General features: G+C 35.1%; 1 protein-coding gene across 1 annotated transcript in view; it reads right to left on the bottom strand.

Moving 5' to 3' along the window:
• Nucleotides 1-23,349, bottom strand: part of LOC100734998 (cytochrome P450 3A9-like) — a 40,143-nt gene that overhangs the window by 4,872 nt on the left and 11,922 nt on the right. The window contains exons 3-11 of the mRNA XM_063234184.1: nt 18,902-18,954; nt 16,835-16,934; nt 13,876-13,989; nt 13,564-13,652; nt 13,308-13,456; nt 8,563-8,690; nt 7,530-7,596; nt 3,614-3,774; nt 1,953-2,179 (exon numbers count right to left, since the gene is read on the bottom strand). Coding sequence (XP_063090254.1) covers nt 1,953-2,179; nt 3,614-3,774; nt 7,530-7,596; nt 8,563-8,690; nt 13,308-13,456; nt 13,564-13,652; nt 13,876-13,989; nt 16,835-16,934; nt 18,902-18,954 — 1,088 coding nt within the window. The remainder of the gene's footprint in view (nt 1-1,952; nt 2,180-3,613; nt 3,775-7,529; nt 7,597-8,562; nt 8,691-13,307; nt 13,457-13,563; nt 13,653-13,875; nt 13,990-16,834; nt 16,935-18,901; nt 18,955-23,349) is intronic.

Here is a 23,349-nt window from a genome sequence, read left to right as displayed (position 1 = left end):
GTATCAATAAAGAGCAAAAAAGATTGATAATAAAAGGTAGGGAGATAGATCTTTCACAAATAGGAAGGGGATCAAGAGATGGATGTACAAGGGTGGGAGAGGAGAAGAATGGAAGAAAAAAAAGGTTTAAGAATTTTATGTATATAAATTAACTCCCCACAGAAATATAACCATTTTGTATTGCAAATATAGACTAAGAAAAATAATTTTACAGTGCATCAAAACAAGTGAATGAAATAATAAAAACCACAGGACTCTTGTGGGCTTCTCACAAATCCTTCTATAATTGGCTATGTGAATGGTAGAATCAATGTCCTTTGCACTTCCTCTACTATTTAGAAACTTAAAGTCTTACTGAGATGAGAGGAGGGAAATGCTGTCTGACAGAAAAATGTAGCTTTATACACTAGAATTTCATCCTGGTTTTGATATGTTACCAGCCTTAAGGAATTAGATTGGGAAAAGTGAAATGGGCTCCTGAGGCAGCTGTACTTAAATCGGTCAAATATTCACTGAGGAATAAGAAGGAAACCTCTGTCACTGCTGAAATTGCTTTCATTTTCCTTTCCCTTCTTTGTTCTTCTCTACTCTTTTTTTCTTCCTTTATTATTGCAGCTATTGTTCACTGTAGTCTTCTTTACCTCCTTAAACTTCAGTACATTCAACTTATTCACCGCCCCCCTTTCTCTTCTCCCATTAGAAAGGGTTAAGTCAGATCATTTTCAAAGATACAGGATCCTTTTCTATTGGGTTATCAACACTGAATTCCTTATCTATCACCTGTAGCACAGGTGTATTTTATTTACATTTATTCATATAGGATGGTATTTTAGTCAAATTTAATTCATGATAATTTGTTTATTTTAGTGAAAAATTATAGATTTATGAAAAGTGACAAGGGCACCAAATTATGTATTTTTAAGATGGTTCTTATACTTGGAAGAACATTGTGAAATATTTACAAGTGGTGTGCTACAAACAGAATGGGAGTCCAGGGAAGGTGGTGGTGGTATTTGGATGAGACAACTGAAATGGCTGGATGGTTGTTTGGGTAAGTGACGTGCCCATGGACACATATTAATAGTGTTCATTGACATGAGGTATACTTTAATGGATGTGAAATATTCTCCACAGTAAATGCTTTTCAACATTTAGATCTCTAACTGCCTGGCTCAATCTCTGACACATGATAATCACTTTGTTCAGGATTTCCCAAAGAACCTGTTCAAGATTCTTCCAAGGAAGATTGTCTCAGAACTGTACAGAACTGATGACTTGACTTTAGAAGACTAACCAGCTATGGAGAGTATGACGGAGCTTGCCTAGGATGATGATCAGACTCAAGACAATGAGAACATATGCTCTCCTCTGTCCTCAGAGTATATGTTGAGTCATCAAGAAAGGGGATTCTCAGGCCCTCATCCTGCACTTTACCATCACACTATAGGAAATGGGAGCCAATCCTATAGATTGTGATAAAGTCAGAGAGCTCTAGGGAACAGTATAGAAATCCTGAGGAAAAGAATCTTATACACAAAATAGAAGAGTGGTTAAGTAAATTATGAATAATGTGCCTGATCACTTAGAAAAACAGTGGATAGTTTATAGTTTTCAAGAAGTAAAAAGCAGTACATAATATAAGGAAAACATATTGTAATTCTTGTCATCAAAATTTACATATACTTGCATAGATATATGTCCATCAAAACATCTCTTATTAAAAAGATTTAGCTTAAATCACTGGCACTGTTGACGGGAATATTTTTCTTTTCTATGAACTAAACTATATATTTTAATAGCTGGTATCACTGTGTAACTATAAAAAACTTCTAGAAACAAAAATACAGACAAACAAAGATACAATCACATGTGTGTCACTTACGATAGAAGACATCATCAAATGTTTAGACCAGCCTGGTTCAGAGTAGTTTCCCTTTCCCAGGCCCTTGTACCTTTCAGGGCGAAACTCTTTAGGCTCTGGCCAATTCTCTGGGTCCAGGTGAAGAGCATAAGTTGGTACCATCACTGTTGTCCCTTTGGGAATGAGCACTCCATTGACTTGAACATCTTTTTTACAGACTCTTTCAAGTCTGTTACCAACTGGGTATAACCTGAGAACTTCATTGACTACCATATCCAAGTATTCCATCTCTACCAGGACATCAAAGGTGGGAAGTGCCTGTGCAGAATAATATTTGACAAATTGAGATTTAGCATTTAGGTTGAACTCAGGCTTACTAGTACTATTGAAATTTTAGGAGATCTAGAATGTAACTGACACTGGTAAAGGACCTTATGATTTATAAATGATTTTAGTGGCTATCGTGCCTTTTATCCTGCTCATTGTGTGGAGTACAAATATTGGAGATTTTTGGGACAATCGCCTATGCAGGATCTGAAATCCTTAGCTTTATCATGGTCTGTTTTATCTTTCTCATATGAACAGCCATTATTCTTTGATAAAGTGTGCTAAAGTCACTGTTACTTTTCAAAAGACAACTCACATGTCATTGCTTAGAAAATATAACATCGGAAAAAAGCAAATCTGCTATTCCACATAATGTTCTTCACTTTTTTTTTGTCTTTTTCTTTTTTATCAGTACTGGGGATCGAACTCATGACTGCCTGCTTCCAAGGCAGGCGCTTATGCCACTGAGCTAAACTTCAAGCCCCAATGTTCTTCACTTGATGACCCCTGATTTGAAATATATATATATATATATATATATATATATATATATATGAAATACTACATTAATTTAATGTGATATAAATAATTTGGAAGAAACTAGTCCCATCTCATTATGACAAAAGAAGGTTTCTGTTGTTTTATACCAGAACACACAATTTCAATCCTAGTGAAAGTTCTAAGGAGGATAGGGAACCACACCTCTCCCTATCCTCTTTGCTAGAACAGCCTCCTGATTGTTGATTTAGGGTTCTATTGTGAGCTCTTAAAAAGGCCTTTTGTGTCCACCTCCTTGCCAGACCAGCCCCAGAGGCCAAATAAATCACAGTTTATTTGGTTATTTGTGGCACCATAAACCACAGCTCTCCAACTTGGGTAGAGATCTGAAATTGAAATGGGCACTATGTTACTATCAGTCAGTGTGCCATAGGAGAGGCTGTGTTGCACATTTTGAGAAGAACCAGAGATGATGGTAAATTCTTAGCTTTCTCAATTCTAGCTCTAAGACTAGAATGTAAGGAGATATGGGCAAAAATGAATCAACCTACCCAGCCAATCCAAGGCCCTCCTCCTTCAGCTGATGGCCAGGCCATAGCACATCCAGTGACATCAACAGGGCCACTTATCTAAAAAGACTTTGTAATACATGTTCATCATTACATAGAGTGGAAATTCAGTGGAAGGTTTTACCTGATATTATTGTGGTAATGATATACCGTGATCAACACTGCATTAAAAATAGCTTTTTTTAAAAGCAAGTAGTACTCACCACCTATAATTCTACCTTTGGTTCTGTCTTTGGTTCTATCATAAGTTGTTGGTGAAAGCAATCAATGCCTACAAGTTTTGTGAAAGTTCTCCTAAAAAGTGATAAGGAGACATTGTTGCTAAGGAGTCACGTCTTCCTAGCTACCATCCACTCACCTTATTGGGCAGAGCGGCATCAATCTCCTGCTGCAGTTTCTTCTGCACATCAGGGTTAGTGGCCAGTTCATAAATAATGAAGGAAAGAGCATTGCTAGTGGCTTCATAGCCAGCAAAAATAAAGATAATTGATTGGGCTGCAATCTCCAGATCAGACATAGCTAAGAGGAGAGGAAACACCTTTCAGGTAAAGCACATTACTATATAACATCACAGTTTAAATGATAAATCCTCAGAAAGTCCCCAAGCCCCAGGAAGAAGCATAGAAAAGTAATTCACAGTCATTCTTGGACTGGATTTCACACTCTTGTCCATTTTTCAGAGAAAGAAAGAATTTTGATACACTTTGTCCCAAACTCTATACCTAATCTCTCCCCATTGTGACATTCTCATCACTATCATAGCTAGTTGATTTCAAGAGCTAGCATCACTCCCGAACATCTAATATTTCAATATGCCTCTTAGATAATCATGCAAATACTTCAGAATAAGTCATATTTATGACGTCCTAGTCACTCAGGAAAAAGTAGATTATTCAGGCTAACATATATTTAAAACATTGTTAAAAGAATTTGTCACACTGTGACTTTATCGTATGAAAAATTAAAAGATCTTCCACCTAAATATGTTTGAGGCAAGGTAAGAGAAAAATAGTAGGCCAAAGAGAAACTCTTGCTACTCAAATTGAAGTCCATATATCAGTAGTATCTGGGATCTTATTCAAACTACGAATCCTAATAACAAGCAAATGCATAATGAAAATGTGATATATATGCAAAATTGAATATTACCCATAAAGAAGAATAATATCATGTCATTGACATGGAAATGGATGAATCTAGAAACCGTTAGATTTAGTAAAATGAGCCAGTCTCAGAAACCTAAATATCATGTGATTTCTTGTAATGAGAAGCCTAAAAATAGATTAAGAAATAATAATTAAAATAAAGGAGACACAAATGGAAACCAGAAGGCAAACTTCTGGGGTAGGAAAGGGGTAAAATTGGGGGAGAAAAGAGTATGGAATTGAAATTGATTAGGCTATGTTAAATATCATCTTCTTAAACCACTTCACTATTTATTATTAACATGCACTAATTGTTTTAAGTGAAGAATTTCAAACTCCACTGCATAACTAACAAATTAGTTTCTAAGCACTTGAGATATGAGACTTGCGCATGCAACATTGCTTGAGAATCTGGCATCAAATAATGGAGTACCTGGGCACCAGTCTTCACAATGGATAATCTCAGAATGTATAGAAACTACAGAGAAAGGAAAAAGCTGGAATAGTGACTAACCATAGTCTACTAAATGACTCAAAACAGTAGCAGAAAGAAAATCAATAGAAGTATATGAAAACAGTATTCAGCAGATAGAATCTGGTAGCATTTATTCAATCATGGCCCAAATATCATCATTCTTAGTACTTATACCCTCTCTTTAATCTACTTTATTCCCACCTAACACCCTTATCAACATTGCTCTCCCTCTTGATTTTGTCCTGACAATGATCACCACAACTAGACAATAATCTGAGCAGCATGGAATCATCCCTTTCCACAGCTGAAATTCTGAAATGAACATTGACTACCTCCGTCATTTAACTTAAAGCTCGAAATATTGTATGATAGAATGATACACAGAACTACAATTTACACACCATGGAGTTTGTGATTCCTTGTGTGAAAATTCAACAAATCAGATGGTATCTCACAGTTAACACAGACTCATTGAAACTGAAAATTACTGAACTGAAATTGAACTGTAAATTCAAAGTTTAATCTCTGCTATCTGCTATGGATCCTGAATCACATGTTTCTATTTCAATTTAATTTTCAATGAATTTAAGTTTCATTTAACCTTCAGCTCTATGGTGGCACTAACCATTTTCTAAGGTACCGCAGCTGCATGTTTCTAGTGGTGATCATGTTGAATAGCACAAAAATTATTACTTTCATAGTGGAAAATTGCATGAGACCAGAGTAGGACAAAGATCAATAGACAGATGGATAGAAGCAGATGTACACATACATATCTGCAACGTATTGGACTGAGGTCAGCACATCTGTGCTCTAGAATACATTGTTAAATATTTAAGGTTTACACTGAGTACTTGTTGAACCATTTATTGCTGGCAGTTGACCATGATTGAACTAGTGTACTTACCCTGAGGAAATAGGCTATCAACTTTTTTATTTGAAAGATTGAGAGAAGGACAGAGGAGAGAAGGGGAGCCAGCAGTGGGAAGGAGAGAGAGAGAGAGAGAGAGAGAGAGAGAGAGAGAGAGAGAGAGAGAGAGAGAGAGAGGAGAGAGACAGAGAGACAGAGACAGAGAGAGACAGAGACAGAGAGAGAGACAGAGAGACAGAGAGAGACAGAGAGAGAGACAGAGGCATGTCATGACTATCAGTGCACATGGATTGACACAAATGTATTTATAGACAACAATTTAATTTTCCTTACTTTGTCTACTTAGAAAATATAGAAACAAAACAAAATTCCAGTAGCCATCATCATGCTAGATCTGAGATTTACTTCCTAACTGCCTTTTCTCACACAAAGGAACCAGGAGCCCTTTGCTAAATGGCTGGTTACAGGGTTTCTGGAGAAACTTATAGTATCCTCACATGATAATAAGCCATTACTCAGAAAATGATGGTTTGTTAATAAAAACAAAGGACCTTGGTGATGATAATAACACAATGTAGGTCCATGTATCATGACTCATGTACCACTGTGGTAGAAGACGGTATAGGAGGAGTGAATCTGTATGAACTTTCAAGAGTATATGGAAAATTTCCATACTTTCTCCTTAATTTTTGTATGAACTTAAAATTCTCAAAAAAATAAACTCTGTTTTAAACTGAAAATTTGAAAAAGCAAAAAGTACCTCATGGGCCACTTAAAAAGAGATTCCAAGAGAAAAGCCAGAAAAAATATGAACAACACAATAATGATAATGACAAAATTGGAAATATATAAGGTCACATTGATAAAAATAAGAATATTTAAAGTAAGTGATAGAGAAGAATTGAAGAATAGCCTTACATTGGGTATTTGTACATACATGCATAAAATGATGAAAATTTAAGTTAATAATTTTGCAATAATCATAGGAATAACAGTTTTAATCACAAATAGTCATGGAACTTAGGTATGGTGGTACATGTCTGTAATCCCAGAATTCTGAGAGGCTGACAGTGGAAGATCAAGGCCAATGTGGACAACTTAGTAACTCAGAGATGTCCATCTCACAATAACAAATAAAAATAACTACAAAGGTAGCTCAGTGTATGAAGATCCTGGTTTAAATCCTCAGTACTAAAAACATGTACACATAGTGCACACAGAGTGTACGCACACACATGTACTTACAATCGAGAAAAACAAAACCCAAAACCAGTAAGTGAAAATATGAAGAAAAATAGGATAGCTACCATGACTGAATTGCTGTACTTATATCAAGGACACATAGGTTCCCCTCAGAAGCAAATCACTTTTATAACAGGAGAAATAAATCTTTCAGTAGGTTAACCTAGTGAACACACTTTTACCAAGTATTTTTGGTGAATGTTGCCTCTATCACTCCTGCTTGAATGGCCAAGTAGAGAGTCTGATTCACTAAGTCTAAATGAGGCTGAGAATCAACACTTGTTCTGGTGCAGGTGAGCCAAGACCTTGACAACTTCTAACCTTGACATGCTGGCTTATGGCTTTCCCTCAACCTTTGAACATATTTAAGCCTGTGTGTAACAGAAACTGCCTTTGGCTACTATCAGATAATATCTGATTGTATGTATCACTGAAATTTGGCAAAAATGCTCATCTGATTCAAAACCTTTCTGCACATTTCCAAAATAACTCTCTTCTTTGGAGCTTTCCTATCTGTAGATCATCGAGAATCCTTGGTTACCTTTATGGGACTCTGAGTCTTTGGAATTCTGGGACTCTATCATTCGCTGAAGAAAATCCATTCGGTGCTAGAAGAAAAAAAAACCAGAAATTTTCACAATAGACTATCACTTGTGATGTCAAAAGTGAATCAAGAGTGCAGAATGTAACCTTCCTTCTAAGCATATGATCCCTTCAAGTCCAGAAATGTGACTGGTGTTGCCTAAGTCATCAATGAAGATGCAGGCTAAAGTATGCAGAACAGGGTGTTTCCCTGAGAAAAAATGAACTCTGGGTCTCTCAGATCTGATCTCTGCTGTCCCTGCTCCTCAGCTTCTATGGCTTTTGAACACAGCATTCTGGACAGAAAGTTAATGACTATTTCTGATGTCACACCTGCTTTATCAGTCAGAAGTCATGGGCTCCAATCCTTTTTGCTCTCTTTCCTTATTTCTTAACTGATGGCTCATGGATTAACCTCCCACCACTTTTAGAACATAGGTTTGGGGATAGTATCTTGAAGTATTCCACACTCCCAAAATGCTATAAAATTCTCAGGGGCACTTTACATGTACTTTCCTGCTTCCTTTACCTGCACACATTTTTCTGTACTGGCTTCCAGAATACATTAGGCAAATATGTAGTTGCTGGATGGCAGCCTCAATGTACCATAAAGTAACCTGTCCACTCCAAACCATCACAGGACTCAAATTTATCATAGACAAAACTCTACCAGGTACATTGAGAACTTTCACTGAAGAACATCTCTAGCAACGGGCTTAGAAGAAAAATAGCAAAATTTTTATTTTAACCATATTTATGCAATAGCACACTAATTTTCATTCCTATAATAAATGCTAAATGCAGTCTCTCTGATTTATTATCATTACTTTCTCTAATATCTACCTTTTCCTTTCTCCCAAATGTTAGTGCTCTACTGCTATAAGCATACTTATTTACTACTTTAACAAAACTTAGATGGAAGTGTACAGCTCATATTTATACAATTCAACACATCAAAACATCAGCATCCTAACATGAGCACCACATTTTACCTTTTGGTTAGATTCAAGGCGATTTCCCTTCGTTCTTATTACAAAGTCTTTGAAAAATGTCATAGAATCATTTGGGAAAATGGTGATATTTAGCATCTCATACAGTGGAGTGAGGAATGAAAACATCACTATGAAGAAAAGAAAAGGAAACCTTAATGCAAAGGCAAAATTTACTTGGAGCAGTTATACTTCATTGAAACATTCACAAGAATAAAAGCCAAAAGGTTCTCAACCCTGAGTCATGCCTTCTATAATATCTGCTCAGATTCTATCAGGGAAATATCATACAGAGAGCCACAAAATGGCAGTGGCCCTGCTTCACTGTGAAGTGGCCAACGGACCAGTATTAAATTCCCTAATTTCTTACCCTAAAATCTATGGAAATATAATCTTTTGAACCAAACTTTCCATAAGCTGGTATTCAATCATTCTTTCAAGAAAGAACTACTGTGGTAGATCTAATGTAGTATATATTCTTCCAGCTATCATAAGATGAAATCACAAATCAAGAACAGAAATAAAATCATCAATTCCAAACATGTGGAAATTAAAACGGCCCAAAATAACCAAAGAGACAAGGAAGAACTCCAAGTGTCATTTAGGGTTATAGTTGAGGTAAATAAAAATGAAAATATACTTTACCCAACTTGTGAGATGGACAAAAAGCAGTGCTCAAGGAAAAATTTACCCTTTCGAAGTTTTTAAAGATCTCAAGAGAGAGAACAAGACTACAGCATAAAACAAGACCAGTCTGAGAACCAGCACCATGCTCAGGCTGCTGGACTAGGAATAGCCAGACCCCAGCCCATTGCCAGCATCTGGGTTGGCAAACCAGAGGTATCCATCTGCCCTCCTCCCACATAAGCAATCAGCGTATCTGAAGAAACACAGACTTTGATGATAGGTATGGAGGTTTAATGCAACTTGATGCCTGTGGTGTTTTGCTGTTTTACTAGCATTGCAGATCTAGGGCCAGTGGTCTGATCAGAGGTTCAGAGGATAGCACTATAATGTGGCACCTAGGGGAGATCTCCTTTTGAGGGATGCAGCCATTGTTGATTCCCTATGGTCTTGTTTTGAAGTCCTATATTCTTTCCATTGTTTTGTTGGATTGGGTTTTATTCCCTTCTTTTGTTTGATTATGTAAAATCTCATGGTAGGAGCAGCTTTCCAAAGATAGCAAGATATATTATGATAGCAACTTTGGATTTGGTATTGGCTTGTTCTGAAGCCCTTTATGGTGCTCATTATATTGTTTTTATTATTTCTGTTATATTCTGTTGTGTTTAATTTTTACTATGCCTGAAGTTTTACTATGCCTGCAGCTATTTGAAGACATCAAAAAGAATTATGGTAACTACTGCTGATTTTGTAATGTTTTGAAGTTCCATATCTCCTACACTGATTTGTTTTGATTGGTTTTGGTCTGTATTTTCCTCTTTAAAAAAATTTTAAAAGATCTCTAATGAGAATTATCAAAAATGAAATCAGGGCAATTACCTCTAACACTTTTAAAAGTCTTCCAGTCAGACATGGTGGAGCACATAATATTTTATAATATGACTGTAATCATAATATTTTGGGAGACTGAGGCAAGATCACAAATTCAAGCCAGCCTGAGCAACTTAGCTAGACCATGTCTCACTGTGGGGAGGAGCATTAGATGAAATTCTACTAACAGCTATATTACTATCAAAATTGCAGGAATTAGATAAAACAGACAAAATTCCTGAACAGAGATAAAATATAAAAAAAGCAAAAATATTCTCCTATATGAGAAACACAAACCATAAATAAATAGCAAAATAAAAGACAAATAATGTGGGGATTGAGTGATGGAGGAAAACAGGAATGAGAGGAAGGACCACAGGAAATTATGTACATGTACCAACTCTGCACAAAGAGTGTAAACATTACTAACTGCTAACATATATTAACAAAAATAAATAGCAAATAATAGATCTATAACATGAAAAGATTGAACTTGTAGACAAATACCATCCACAAAGAAAGATAGCCAGGTAGTTTGAAGGATTTACTAGATATTTAAAGAACTGATACTTTTCCTCCACAAACACTTCTAAGATGGCAAACACCTCCAAATTCATTATATAAATCCAAAATTACACTGATACTAAACTAGAAAAATATAACACATAAAGAAGCCTAAACATAAATATATCTTATTAATACAAATGCACAATATTTCAACAAAATATTAGAAACACAATCTACTTAAATATAAAAAGAATTATATGCAAATATTCAACATAGTACTAGAAACTTTAGCTAAAGCAATTATATGAGAAAGAAATAAAAGGAATAAAGATAAGAAAGGAAGAGATTAAATTATCATTATTCACAAATAACATGATACACTACTTAGAAGACCTCCAAAGACTCCACCAAAAGACTTCTAGGTTTAATGAGCAAATTTAGTAATGTAGCTGGTTATAAAGTCAACATTCAAAAATCAATAACCTTCTTGTATACATATAACAAACTCACTGAAAGAGAAATCAGGGAAACAAAAGCTTTTACAATAGACTCCAAAAAATTGGAATACTTAGAAATCAATCTAGTGAAAGATGTAAAAGATCTCTACATTGGAAACTACTGTACTCTGAAAAAGGATATTGATGAGGATATTAGAAAAATGGAGAGAAGTCCTGTGCTCTTGGGCATGAAGAACCACTACAATAAAAAAAGACCATGTTTCCAAAACTCTCATACAGATTCAATGCAATTGCAATCAAAATCCCAATAGCATATCTTACAGAATTAGAGAAAACAATCCTAAAACTCATCTGGAATCAGAAGAGACCTAGAATTATATGCAATAAATAGGTGATATTATCCCAGAGATCTAACAGTATGTAATACAGTATATTAATTTAATAAGAAACAAATACTGCGCAAGTATCATAAACAATGTAGAAAGCAATCACTTGACAAGAATTCAGTATCTATTTGGAACCAAAATATTCAGCAAAATAGGAATAAAAGGAAATTCTATCAATCTGATGAAAGCATCTATGATAACCTGACCTAATACCATATATAATGAAGTAAAGCTTTCCCCATAAGATCAGCAATAAGACAAGAATGCCTTTTGTCATTTCTATTTATCTATTACAATTAAAAAATTAAGCTATGTTTTATGGCACTACATCAATGCGCAATAGTAAATTATACTCCTTTATAACATAATAAAGAATCCCAAAGTATAATAAAGAATCCCAAAGTAGATTGTATATATAATTTCATTTGTCAAAACGTAAAATACTTAGCATTAAATTTAAGAACAAAAAATTTTTAAGAAGCTTTAAAAAGCATTACAAATTTAAAAACTTTTTTAAAAAGACATGTATGAAACTATGAAGCATCATCAAACAAATTAGAGATTTAAATAAATGGAAAAGTATCCCATATGAATAGATGAGGACAATTCAAACTATCAAAAAAGCAATATTCAAATTGATCTATTGTTATATAGTAGTCTGTATCAGAACTATACCTGCCTTCTTAGTAGAGAATGACTGACTGATCCAAAAAATTATACAGAATTTCAAAGACTCAAAACATCTCAAAAATAAGAATAAAGTGGTTGCAATCACACTTCTTCATTCCAAAACTTATCACAGAGCTGTAGTTATCAAAGCAATGTGTTACCAGTGTAAAAATAGACGTGTAGGTGAGTGAACTTAGAGTTCAGAAATAAAGTTATGTGTCCATGGTTCACTAAATTCTGAGAAGAGTGTCATTGACCATTGAATAGGGAAAAACAGGGAACTTTTCAATAAGGAAAACTGGGATATCTGGTTAGCACATGCAAAAGAATAAGGAGGAATACTTTCCTCAACTGAAAACAAATTCTGGCTCAAAATGCATCAAAAATATAACCACAAGAGCTACAACGATGTTAACTCTTAGACAAAAAATAAGGAAAATGGTAATGAACTTTTAAATGAAACTAATAATAAAAGGGAAAGTCACATTGCAAAGTAAAACACTAGAAAAATGCAAATCAAAACCACAATTTTTTCCACTTCACACTCACTACAATGGAAATAATCAAATTCTTAGAAAAACCAAGAACTGAATGGGTAGAGAGAAACAAGCAGTCTTCAGGCATCACTAATGAGAATACAAAGTGCTTCAACAATTGTGGAAAATGTTTTTCCAGTTCCTTAACAACACAAACATTGAATCACTTTGTAACTAAACAATTTCACTGTTAAATACACACCCAGAAAAGTTGAAAACAACTGTTCAGACATAATTCTGCACATGATATTCATAACAGCAGCATTTAAAATAGTCAAATGTGAAAATAATTCAAATCTCACTTAACTGATATGTCATTTCTATAGAACAGAAGAGCATTTGCCCTTTAAAAATGATGTATATTTTATCTGAAAACATTGTTACATGAAATAAGCCACTGTCAAAAACTATGCATGGTATGAGTCCAAAGTGTTCAGAATAAGCAATTTCACAGAAACAGGAAGCATATTACAGTTCGCTCAGAGCAAGGGTGATTGGAGATTGATATTGAAAAGAGTATAAGATTTTTCAGTTGACAAAAAAGTTCTATCATTGACAATGTCCATGGATGTAAATGTCTTTGAATGTTTGAAAAACGTAGAGCTGTACATTTTAAGCAGGTGAAATATCTTTCAAATAAAGCTATTGTTATAAAAGGAAGGAAGAAGAAACAAAAAGAGAAGAAATATATTACATACCTACTGAAAGAATTACTGGATCCAAAAAATTAAATCTTACAAGCTTCTTTGCCTTTTCAACAAATGAATTTTGTGGTTTGTTGAGGGAATCAGTGTTCACTCCAAATGATGTGCCAGTGATCACATCCATGCTGTAGGCTCCTAGAATGCTGAGTAGGGAAAGATGTACACAATTAAACTAACACCTCTTTCCCTTATTTTGGCTATACATACAGCAAGAAATGGGAGTTAATTTACATGCTGTCCTATTACTCACTCTTTCATGCACACAGGTTTGCCTTTTTCTGCTTCCCGTAGAAGGTTATTCACCAACACATCTCCATATTGTTCAATGATGGGGAACATCTAACACCAGAAACAGCACAAGAATAGTGAGGAAATGTGAGGACTAAAATCACAGAGTACGTGACTTTCCCAAAGATGAGGCAGTAAGTAACATTTACAATGAAACTTATATTGGAAGCTCAAGCTCAGGAAGTTACTCCTAAAGAAAGATTACAATCTACTGTCTACCTATCTCTAGATTTATTCTCTAAGTTTCTAATTAAAAGTCCTTTGAATTTAATACCTCCTTGAGTTTTCCACTTGTGAAAGTTGGAGACATCGTTGTTCGTATTCTTTTCCATTCTTCATCTTCAGCTATGGAAATGGCCTTATCCATAAAACCCACTGGACCAAAAGTCTAAAATCCAAAACAAAGCACAATTTATTTCACATAAGTGTGGGGATCACTACAGATATAGGAAAGATTTTAATCATCACTTATTTAACATATATTTAGTAGAAGGGGAGAACCATGCTGGATGCTCAATACACAATCGTCAAAATTGCCTGGCTTCCGGTTCATGTTCTCACATCACTCAAACACATGGTATGGACTTTCGCCTTTATATTTGAGTCTCTCTTTGAAGGCAAATGCTTCTGTTACTGGTGAAACTCTTATTTCAAGAAAGAATGGACAAGAACAAGGCCTCCTCCAAGGCTGTACAGAGCTGAAATGGTGTGGCAACAGATACCAGATTCCTTGGCAAAGTGTTTGTTGCCTTGGATCAGATCTGCATTTATGTATCTCTGCAGTAGGTGTATTCTGAGAAAGAGAAGTTTGATGTGGTTTTAAAATTTGTAGCTACTACTTATAGGATTAGGGATGTATTTGTTTTCTACAGAAATAATGCAATAACGTCGAAATCATTTTTCCTTAGTTTTTATACAAGGAGTCCAGAAAAATAGTAGATAATTCTATTTCCTTGCTTGAAACTATTTCTAAGATAACAATATCCAATATATCAACTAGTGTTAATTTCCTACTATTTTTGAAATTTTGTACCATTTCTATCTTTTATTGTTTTGCTTTTTAAAATTAAAATACTAAATAAATAGAATATATAAAACTAGTTTTTCATAAATAGGAAGATTGAATCTTAGGCTACAAGGTTGACAGAAAATTTAATTACATTTCTATAACAATAATAGGTGAAAATATTTTTTGAAATTCATTAATAAATATTCCAAAGAAAATGTAACAGTTTAGGGGTAGGAAATGATATAAAAATAGGGAGAGTACTTATATTTTTAATGTATTATAGGAGAAGACAAATTGTCATTAATCACCCTCAATTACTCTGTCATAATTTCCACTTCAAACTCACTTATCCTGTTATTTTTGCCACTTTCTCAAGTAGTTCTGAAAGTCTTGTTTCATAGTTATCTTTAAAAATTGTGATTAAAAGATATATAATGAATGTTACTGCTGTGCCAGAAAATGGAAAGACAGATTTGTAAAAACATAATGATGTGTCCTCACCCACCTACTGATCAGATTGGTCATCATGCAACTTGTGGTTCTTGCCAAATGTAAAAATGGCCATGAAAGGTAAACATTTCTAAGACACTGAGGCAACCATAACAGCACAACTCAAAACATTCAAGAAATAGTACTTCCAAGAACTGACTTAGAAAGTGGCAAGAATGATTAAAATAACTGCTCAGTGTGAGGAGTTTTTGAAGGGGAACCATGGCAATGTGTCTTTTGCTGTAATAATTTTAAAAATTGAAACACACTGTAGTTTTCTACTAAACCTCATGTATATGCATCAAATATATACATGGTTTATCTATGCTAGAAGCTAGGATAGGTTACCAAATGAAATCCAACAAACTTAAAGACTCACACTGTATTTATGGATTGGAAGGTTGGACACAGTAATCAGAGAGATTATCCTTTACGTTTAACAAGAGATTTACTTGGCTTTTATCAAAATCTCACAAAGAATTTTGTTGATATAGATGAGTTTATTCTGAATTTGGGTGGGAAGGTAAAGGTCAAAGGACCTTTGGAGTTCAACCAGTGGAGATCCAGGCTGCAAGCCCTTACCAATGGACACTATTGCCTTTTGGGGCCAGGTCAACTCACAGAACACTATGAGCAACCTAGTGGTTCATAGGTACTGTTGAGAAAATATGAAGATATTGGAAGAGATAATGTTTTCTTTCACATGGTATATCACAAAAGCACATGATTATACTTCTTCCATTTCTTTCATTTAAACTCTTGTAGCTCTGAAGGGGAATTGCTGCAGTATGTGGATTGGGCCTCCCTACAAAATCACTAAGGACATGTCACATGACAATACATGGTTTTAAAATATGCTATATGAGCTAAAAAAATCCACAAAAATATTAAGTAGGAAGTATTATGCCCCAAGTTGTTAGCACTTATTGTGTAGCTACAGGATCAAGGTAATGAGATGCTGGAAGAGAGACAGACCCAAGAACCAAGAGAAGAAACAGACAAAGAAAAATAGACTCACTTTAAGAAACACAACTGATTTCTATCTATGATACAAGAGGAATTCAAGAGAAGAGGACAGGTTTCCTTACAATGGTGTTGAAAATACGGGACAGCTACAGGACAAAAAAAGGAATCATGATTTAAATCTTACACCTAAAAACATGCTATAAAATGACAATTGAATAAATTAGCCACCTTAACATTTAAAAATAAACTTTTCTCTGTTAAAGAGACTATTAAGGTGAGAATGGTGACACATATCTATAAACTCAGCATTCTGCAAGGCTAAGAAATAGAAGAATCACATATTCAAGTGGAACCTTGGCAAATGAGTGACTTCACAAGACCCTAGCTCGAAATCTAAATATGAAAAAAGGGCTGGAAATGAAGCTAAATGCAAAGGCCTTAACTTCAATCCCAAGAACCACAAAAACAAACAACCAGTTTTTAAGAGAAAAAACAACCTACATGTAGTGACCATAAAAGACAAGAAAGAGGATACATGAAACAGGAAATTTAAATATGCTCCATAGATTGGATAAATATAAATTTCCTATTACTCTATTAACAGGATTATGTTATTTTTATACTTATGTAAGACATTATAGTTAACAAAAAATGCTGAAGAAATGTATTATAGCTTGTTTTGACACACTGTGAATCTATAGTTATTTCACAGCAAAAATTTAATCAATAGTACACAAAGATTCACTTTTTAAAAAAAGTAGATGCCTACCCGCCGGTTTGTGAAGGTAGAATAGCATTCTTTCACGAGCACTGTTTTGATCATTTCTGGATCCGTGATGGCCAATAAAGGCTGTCTACCATCGTATATCCTGTATTGGGAAAACAGAGCTGGTTAAATCAAACATGACAGATTCTGTGGCTGGAGCCCCGTGGGAATCCAGAATATAATCCCAGCATTACATAATCCTCCCACCTATTGTTCAATACAAAGCAATGTTAACACCTAAAGAGTATGATACACAGCAGTTTCTCACCACAAAAGCACTGGAGTCTTCATGCAGTGAACAAAAATGTAACTCAGCAGGGGAGACACACTAAAACAAAAATATCTCTTCACGGAGATCATGAATAGAAATAGCTTGGAACTTTCATTAAATCTGTGTATCATGTATTTAGTTTCTACCTGTGCTAATCTTCAAAATTTCCCCATGTTATAAAATGTTCCAATATCAAAAAATAATATTAAATCAATGAAAAGTTAAAGGCAAGCTATTAAGTTCTCACAGTACTAAATGTTGCAAAACACCCTTGGAGTTCAACCAGTGGAGATCCAGGACTACAAGCTCTTACCAATGAACACTCTTGCCTTTTGGAGCCAGATCAACTCACAGAATACTATGGTCAATTAGTGGTTCCTGGAGACTGATGAGAAAGGATGACGAGGTTGGAAGAGATAAAATCTTCTCTCACATGGTTGAGCACAAAAGCATATGATTACACTAGTTATATTGCTTTCATTTAATCTCCTATAGCTATTAAGGATATTGCTACTGTAGGTAGCATGGACCTTTCTACAAAATCACTAAGGACATAAGTCACATGGCAATGCATGGTTTAAAATACACTCCAGGAACATCGTGTTGGTGCTCACCTGTAATGCCAACACTTGGGAAGCTGAAGTGGGAGAACTGCTATGAGTTAGAGGGTATCCTGGGCTACAAGTCAAGTACAAAGAGAAACTCTTGTAGCTCTGAAGGGGAATTGCTGCAGTATGTGGATTCTACATAGCAAAACTTAGTTTAAAAAATAATATAAAATATGTTATATGACTTCTTCAAAGTAAATAGAATTAGGTAAACCAGAAAATATGTGGACAGGATTCTGTTGGAAAGTCTTGGCTTGAAATCAAAGGAAATCCAAAATCTGGACATACTGGTGTATGTCTGTTATTCTAGCACTTGGGAGCCTGAGGAAGGTGGATCCATAAGTTTAACACCACCCTGGAAAACACAATGAATTCAACGTCGGCCTGAACCACGTACAAACACCATGTCTCAAAAAAAAAAAAAAAAAAAAAAAAAAAAGAAAGAAAAGAAAGTCTATGCCCATGCACAAGAAATAGAAAAGAAACAGAAGCAGTGCAAAAATCATTTCCCAGTCTACTTACATATAATCCAGCTCATCTTTCCATGGCAAATATTAAACTTGAAATTTTTGGAGTATTGAATTTTACAAGTAAATAAATGAAAGAAGGAGGTAAAGCAGTGCAATTATGAACATATAAGTCATAGCCTGAAATAATGTATCTTTTGTAATTTCTTATAAAATTAAATTCATCAGTATGTTTTAGATATAGTTTAGATGATCATATTCACAGTACAGAATTGGTACTTGTATATGTTATATTTTTATTTCTCTATTTTTTTCCAATTTTCTCTTCTTCCATAAAACCATCTTCCTCTTCCTATTTGAAAAACGTTATATCCATCCTTTTTAAAATAATCTTTTCCCTTTTTACTTCCTTCTTCCCTTCTTCCTCCCACACTAGTTCTTCTCATGCAATTAAACAGAAACCAAGAAAGGGAAAATGGAGGAGTATGGTCAGAAACCACATAGAAAGTGAAGACAGGAGTTTCTGAATCATCAAAGACTTCAGAAAAGTCATAATTTGCAAGTTTAAGCCTATTTCAATCTATGAACCTGGAAAGGTAAGTGAAACCAGCATGCAAGCCTCACTGTACATAGCTGCATCCCAAGAGCTCTAGTGTGACACTGTCTTCATGCTGGGTGCCTCATTCTAAGAGGTCTACCAGATGGAAGTTTCCAAAATACTCACCCCCACATCTTTCCATACTTTTGTTGGCACTCTAAGTCAAATTTCCAAATACCCTGGGAGGAGAAGAAAAGAGAAATAAGTCCATTATGGTTCTAAATCTCTAATGACTAGAATTTCATGAATTCAGGCTTTTAATTCTTTCACAGCAGATATAAGGGACACTTATTTCATAAATGTCCAAAGAAAAAGGAAGGAAAGTAGAGGAGATATATTAAATGAGGGATTAAAAACACTCTTGAATTATCTTGGGGTTCTATACATGGTGAAAGAATTATCTTTGTTGATGAATATTTAAAAGCTCCTTGTCTGCCTGAGTTGCTTTTGCATGTGCATCTGATGGGTCTAAATTTGTATCAGTGACTGAACTATTCCCTCCCAAATAAGTGAAAAAATCAAGGGCAATGGATATATATATATATATATATATATATATATATATATATGCAAGACAAGAAAGTCTTGAGTTCAATTACAATTAGAGAGAGAGAATCAAAGATGAGCACAAAAAAACACCTTTGGTCTAGAATCTTTTTCATTTTATCTTATGAGTATATATAGAATTCAAGTAGAATTAGGAAGATGAAGGCACCAGAGATGTCTTTACTTTAGCAGATGTATGATTTTCAGGAATTCTGTTGAAAATTTACCTGGTGAAAAATGCCATATGGCATCATCTTTCAATGTCCCATTCAACATAGATCAAAAGGAAGAGGCAAACTTCTCACATATGACACAGTAAATTTAATGTTTACTCTGAGTTTTCACTTCTGAAACTTAAAATTAAATCTTGCTGTGGTTACACTAGTGCATTAAAAAAAAAACTTTCCAGAGCATTCTGCATTCTGCCTCAGGAGCCAAAAGTGCATGAGGTGATTTACAGTGCATGGGGAAGCTTTGGAATATTGCCCCAAGCCATTAAGTTTCCACCTAGCATCCCAAATCACCAGAGGATGCAATGGAGGACCCTGAAGGCCTTTCTGGCCACCTCCAAGTAGCTACCATGTGCCTGAAGTCTTCCCTGAGAGCCAAACGTGCATGAGGTGATTTCTAGCACACAGAGAAGCTTTGGAGGATCACTCTGAGCCCAGAAATATAGTAAACTACCCAATGAAAGAGCAAAATGCAATCTCAAACCTCCAGTCTATCCCAAGCAAGCCAAACAGACATGGACATAGAAGAAATTGTAAGCCATACACTTTAAATGATAGCAAATGAAGTAAAGAAACAATTCCAAGAAGCTATAAAAGAACTCAGATCAGAAATAATCTCCCACATAAAAGAAGAATTGATAGATGTAATGAAAGAAATTCTGAACATATCTAAGTAAGAAATAGTTTAAAAAATTAGAAGAACAAAGTAAAAAGATAGAAAACTTCAATTAGCAATATAAAAAACAAACAATGCATGAATAAGATTCAAAGAGATATACAGGAAATCAAAAATTCCATCAAAAGATGGCAATACTGCCTCAATGAAAGTGAAGATAGACTTTCAGACCTCAAAGACAAGATTTCAGCTAGTGAACTGGAAAACAAAGATATATGAAAAAAGTAAAAAGAATCAGGAAATAAAAATGCAAAAGATGCAAGATGATGCAAAGAAAAACAACATGAGGTGATAGGTATAAAAGAAAAAGAAAGTAACAACACAAATGATATCAAGAGGATATTTGTAAAGATAATAGCTGACCACTTCCCAAACATGAGAATGGAAACTGGAACACAGATAAGTGAAGCATATGGAACTCAAAATAACCATAACCAAAATAAAACTACACACGGACATAAAATGATCTATATCCCAGAAATACAACATAAGAATAGAATATTAAAAGCTGTTAGAGAGAAGAGACAGATCAGCTATTAAGTAAAGTCTATCAGAATCAAAGCAGATTTCTCAATACAAACAGTGAAGTCCACAAAAGCATGGAGTGAAGTATTTAAGATCATAAAGGAAAATGACTTTGAACCCAGATTGATTTGCCCTGCACAACTGTGCTTCAAAAGGGATGGAAGAGGGTTTCCTGGGGGGACTAGCCAGTGGGGCCTAGGCTCGGAATCCTGCCCCAATCTGGGGGAACTCTCTTTGTTGCCTGGGGACCAGCCCGAGGTTTCCTGCCAGGACCAGTGAGTAGGCCTAGACATGGAATCCCGCCCCAGTCTGGGGGAACACTCTTGGTCATCTGGGACCAGCCCTCAGTTTCCTGCATGAACCAGTGAGTCTTCTGGTAGGCACGGAATTCTGCCCAAGTCTGGGGTAACTCTCTTTGTTGCCTGGGGACCAGCCCATAGTTTCCTGCCGGGCCCAGCCAGTTGGGCGTAGGCACGGAATCCCATCCCAGTCTGGGGGAACTCTCTTTCTCACCTGGGGACAAGCCACAGTTCACTGCCAGGCCCAGTGAGTGGGGCAATGGAGCAGAACCCGATCCCAGTCTAGGAGAACTCTCTCCCTCACTTGGAAGAGCACTTGAAGCTCAAAAATATAGGAAAATGACAAAAGGTAAGACCAAAATGCAACATCAAACATCAAGCACACCCCAAGAAAGCCTAGGAACCACATACATAGAAGAAAACAAATGCAGCATACCTGAAATACCTGAAATAATAGTAACTGAAATAAAGAACCAACTCCTGGAAGCCTTAAAGGAATTCAAACCAGAAATAATCTCTCAGGTAAAAGAAGAAATGATAAAAGAAATGAAGGAGATGCTGAACATATTTAAAGAAGACACAGTTAAAAAATTCGAGGATCTAAACAAAAAGATAGAGTCCCTGGATGAACAATATAAGAAACAAACAGAATACAGAAAGCAGATGCAAACAGATATACAGGAAATCAAAAACTCCATTGAAAGTTGTAAAAACTGCCTCAATGAATGTGAAGATAGAATTTCAGACCTCAAAGACAAGTTTGCAGCCAGTGTACAGGAAAGGAAAGATCTTTTAAAAATAACAAGAAATCAGGAAATAACAATTCAACACCTGCAAGATGACGCAAAGTGGAACAACATAAGGTTGATAGGAATAAATGAAAAAGAAGGGGACAACATAAAGGATGTCAAGAGATATTTAGAGAAGTAATAGCTGAAAATTTCCCAAATATGAGATTGGAAACTGATACCAAGATCAATGAAGCAGTTAGAGGCCCAAATAGTTATAACCAAAATAAATCTATACCCAGACATATAATAATGACCATCCCAGAAATAGAACAATAGAATAGAATATTAAAAGCTGTCAGAGAGAAAAGACAGATCATCTATAAAGGAAAACCTATCAGAATCACAGCAGACTTCTCAGCACAAATAATAAAGCCAAGAAGAGCATGAAGTGAAGTATTTCAGTTCCTAAAGGAAAATGATTTGTAACCTAAAGGAATCATTTTCCTTCCTAAAGGAAAATGATTTTCCCGATGTACCCTGCAAAACTGTCCTCAAAATGGATGGAGAAATAAGATACTTCCATGACAAAGAACAGCTGAAAATCTTCAAGATCACCAAGCCAACCCTGCAGAGAATACTGAAAGAGAGCCTAGATACATTTAGGAAAAAAACCACTAAACAAAGCAGACAATTAAACAGAGCAGAAAGATAAAGAAGCAACAGCAGAAAGATAACATGTCAACAACAAACCAATATATAAATGTTCTAACCATTAATGTAAATGGTCTCAATGCACCAATTAAAAGAAACAGACAAGCAGAATGGATCAAGAAACAAAATCCAACCATATGCTGTCTACAAGAAACCCATCTAACCCAAAAGGATACTCACAGACTAAAAGTCAAAGGATGGAAAACAATACTTCACACAACAGGAACCCCAAAAAAAGTGGGGGTAGCTATCCTATTTACTGAAATTCAAGCCAATAGTGATCAGAAAGGTTAAAGAAGGTCACTACATACTGGTTAGGGGAAAACTTCAAGAGGAAGAGATAACTATCTTAAATATATAAGTACCAAACTCCAGAACACCCAGTTATATATAACAAGTACTAACAGAAATAAAAAACCAAATTAGCAGTAACACAATTCTAACAGGAGATCTTAACACACCACTGACACCAATGGACAGATCAACCAGACAGAAAGTCAGCAAACAAATAAGAGAACTGAATCGCACCTGTGAACAAATGGACTTAATAGACATATACAGAGTGTACCACCCAACAATAGAATACACAGTCTTCTCAGCAGTACTTGGGTCATTCTCTAAAATAGAACTTATATTAATTCACAGAACATATTTAAATAAATGCAAAATGGTCAAAATTATCCCTTGCATGCTATCAGACCATAGAGCTATGAAATTAGAAATTAATGATAAAAGATACTGCAAAAATCCCACAAACACATAGAAACTGAATAACACACTCTTGAGTAATCAGTGGGTCACAGAGGAAATTAAAGAAGAAATTAAGCAATACTTATAAAAAAATGAAAACACAAAT

This window comes from Cavia porcellus, unplaced genomic scaffold (assembly GCF_034190915.1).
Source record: "Cavia porcellus strain 051 isolate PalLab524CR breed Dunkin Hartley unplaced genomic scaffold, mCavPor4.1 scaffold_23, whole genome shotgun sequence".
NCBI lineage: Eukaryota > Metazoa > Chordata > Mammalia > Rodentia > Caviidae > Cavia > Cavia porcellus.
The sequence above is the reverse complement of the archived record's forward strand: the minus strand, read 5'-3'. Positions and strand labels throughout refer to the sequence as shown.